The 3,238-nt window shown below is 44.5% G+C and overlaps 1 protein-coding gene across 1 annotated transcript; it reads right to left on the bottom strand.

The window, feature by feature from the left end:
* Positions 1-366: 366 nt before the first annotated feature.
* Positions 367-2,841, bottom strand: LOC134656232 (uncharacterized). Its single transcript, XM_063511737.1, has one exon. It carries the CDS (start codon positions 2,839-2,841, stop codon positions 367-369), a length of 2,475 nt encoding a protein of 824 aa, XP_063367807.1.
* Positions 2,842-3,238: the final 397 nt, after the last annotated feature.

The raw sequence follows: 3,238 nt of genomic DNA, 5'->3' as shown, positions 1-3,238 counted from the left end.
CCAGAGGAGAGAAAGAGAAATTAGGGATGAATTAGCTTACTGACACAGACCGAATTCCACGCGGGCGAAGCCGCGGGCACAGCTATTGTCACATAAAGCTGTTGAAAACACACAATTCAGTTTTATTTAATTCTTTCCTGTGTGACACTGATCCCAAGTAAACAAGTAGTAAATTAAGTCGCGATCTAAATTGTTAACAAATTGTATTACATTTCAATAAGTAAACCTATAACAAGGTTTCAATTTTTTTTAAATAAAAACTTTGTATTACATTTTATTAGTCAAAACCTTTGTGACATAACTTATGACCTGACTCATCATTGGCCACAGCATCTGTTGTAGATGTTTGTTGCGGCGCTTGTGGGTTTACGGGGTTACGCAACGCCGTCGATGGCTATAGAGTCCTATAGCCGCGCGGCATTTCTTGCCACATCGATCGCACACAAAACGCGAGTCCGCTGGAGGTGGTAGAGCACGACGAAGACTTTTCTGCTTCAGGCTTTCAAGCCAGTCGTCGTCATGTTTTGAAGTTCCGACTTTAATGTCGTGACGCCATTCGGGTCTCATCTCGGCGCGTTTCTCCCAACCGTCGGCTCGAATACCAAAACTGTTCATGTCCCGCTTACAGGAGTCCTTAAATCGTAGAGTTGGACGCCCAACTGGTCTCCTTATGCCCGCTATCTGACCCAGCAGTACCTTTCGTGGTAGTCTCTCAGGGTCCATGCGATATACGTGTCCGAGCCAGCGGAGCCTTCTCTGCTTTAACATAGCAGTTAAGCTGCAGCAATGCGTTCTTGAAAGTACCACCTCGTTACTAATCCTATCCTGCCAAGTGACTCCAAGTATAGTCCTCAGGCAGCGCATGTGGAAAGCGTTGAGCTTGCGTTCTTGTTTCGCGTATGTAGTCCATGTTTCCGATGCATACAGTAATACGCTTAGGACGCAGGACTGGTATACAAGGACTTTGGTGTATGTAGTGAGCATACGGTTTCTCCATACACGCGCAAAAAGCTTCCCGAAAACTGTTGATGCTCTGCCTATCCGAGTATCTATCTCCTTGTCGCTAGATAGTGACTGAGTGGTGGTAGAGCCAAGATAACAGAAGTGGTCCACGACATCGAGTACAGCACCGTCGAGCTTGATTTCTGGAGATTGGTTTACGCCTTGCACTATGATGACAGTCTTCTTGGTGTTCACACTCATAGAGAACAGCCGACAGGCGCGACCAAATCGCGTCACCAACTCCTGGAGTTCTTTTTCAGAGTTTACAACTAGTGCAGCATCATCCGCATACAGAAGTTCTCTAGCAATTATGTCTAGACGCTTATTTTTTGACTTGAGAAGACTAATATTGTACAGTTTTCCGTCTTTTCTAGTATGCAGATGTACTCCGACGTCACAATCCTCAAACGCAGTCAGAAGAAGCGCCGAAAAGAAGATATTAAAGAGGGTAGGTGCCAGCACACAGCCTTGCCTGACTCCACGGTTTACGCAAAAAGGCGCCGACTTTTCGCCATCAAATAAAACTGAGGCGTTCATGCCATCATGGAAGGACTTGATGAGTGACAAAAGTTTAGGAGGACATCCAATACCGCGCAGTACTTCGTATAGACCTTCCCTACTCACGGTATCAAATGCCTTGTTCAGATCAATAAAGGCCATATACAGCGGTACATGGTGTTCGCGAGATTTTTCTTGTAGTTGCCGAAGAGTAAAAATCATGTCATTAGTTGAACGACCAGCTCTGAACCCACATTGCGACTCGGGGCATATCTGAGAGGCCAAAGCGTCCAGTCTTCGTAAAACTACTTTTGCAAATGCCTTTCCTGCAATACTTAACAAGGAAATGCCCCTGTAGTTACCACAGTCACCTCTATCTCCTTTGCCTTTATATAGGGTAATGACGTCGGCGTCTCTCATATCTTGAGGAATAGTCCCCTCATCCCAGCAGCGCAGTAAAACAGCGTACAGGGGAGACGAAACGCACCCGATTTTCACCAGTTCAGCAGGTAGGCCATCAAGACCTGTACTTTTACCCAGTTTCAGACTCTGGAGAGCTTTAAGGAATTCTTCACCTGTGGGGGGGTCGTCAAGCTCAGTCACCGCGGAACGAGAGCTCAAATTAGGCAGTGCGGCTGGGTGTATAGCCACTTCTTGAGAAAGCAGGATTGAATAGTGTTGCGCCCACCTATCAAGTTCCTTGGCTTTGTCCGTAATCGGATTTCCATCGAGGTCCTTGATCGCGGCACGTTTACGCTTTGTCGGACCGATGGCGGACTTTATTCCCCGATACATGCCCCTAATGTCACCCACATCTCGACATTGCTGAATAGACCGGCAGAGTTTAACCCAGTACTCATTAGCACACCTGCGAGTGGTGCGTTGAACTTCTATTTTGGCTGCCTTGTACGCAGCTTGTCTTGCAGGATCTCTGTGGTTGTTCAATAAATTTATGTGAGCTGTACGCTTTCTCTCAACTAACGGTAATAGAATGTGTTCATACTCAACAAACCAGTCACTAGCAGCCCTCCCTTTCTTGCCGAACACCTTTTCAGATGCCTGTCTTAATTCCTTTTTTATCAATTGCCACATCTCTTCAGCACTAGCAGATGATTCCAGTATTTCCTTGCTAAGTTTATGTTCGATTAGTTTTCCTAGGTCTTTGCATAAGTTCTTGTCCAGCATAGCGGCGGTGTTAAGTGCAACTTTACAAGGCGCTTTTATAGCAGAGTGTATCTTCTTCGGAATTAGGCGGGATTTAGCTATAATCAAGGAATGATCCGTGTTGCAGTTAGCACTATGATACGTACGGGAGTTAAGGATATCCCGCAGGTCCCTCATATCCCGCAGGTCCCTCACCTGATCTGACCTGACTAGGTAGGTAGAATTACAAATAAGTATTCATACAAAAAATTGCTTGAATATTATCATATAACCATTTACTTATCAATAAAATTATAAGTATATGATGACTAACGAAAAGAGCAGAATAATGAATCCCGGGTAAATTTAAATTAGATTAAAAAAAACAACGGGTAAAACGGGTTGCACTCCGGGAGTGCCGACAGAAGTAAAAACTCAATGACTAGTCCAAAATGTCTGCAGCACTATGTATAATTGACCCATCTTCCTTTCTATTGAAAAACTTTAGTTCCGAAATTGCTGGCCAGTGAGCTTATTTAAAATTCGAAATTCAAATTTGTAGCCCTCACATCTAAATATATTTGGTCATGATATT

This window comes from Cydia amplana, chromosome 2, assembly GCF_948474715.1.
Source record: "Cydia amplana chromosome 2, ilCydAmpl1.1, whole genome shotgun sequence".
In the NCBI taxonomy this organism is placed as follows: Eukaryota; Metazoa; Arthropoda; class Insecta; order Lepidoptera; family Tortricidae; genus Cydia; species Cydia amplana.
This window is presented reverse-complemented; position numbering and strand designations above follow the sequence as displayed.

Bases quoted from the DNA above. Each gene is read 5' to 3' on its own strand.
- LOC134656232 (XM_063511737.1), bottom strand. From the start codon at position 2,841: ATGAGGGACCTGCGGGATATCCTTAACTCCCGTACGTATCATAGTGCT.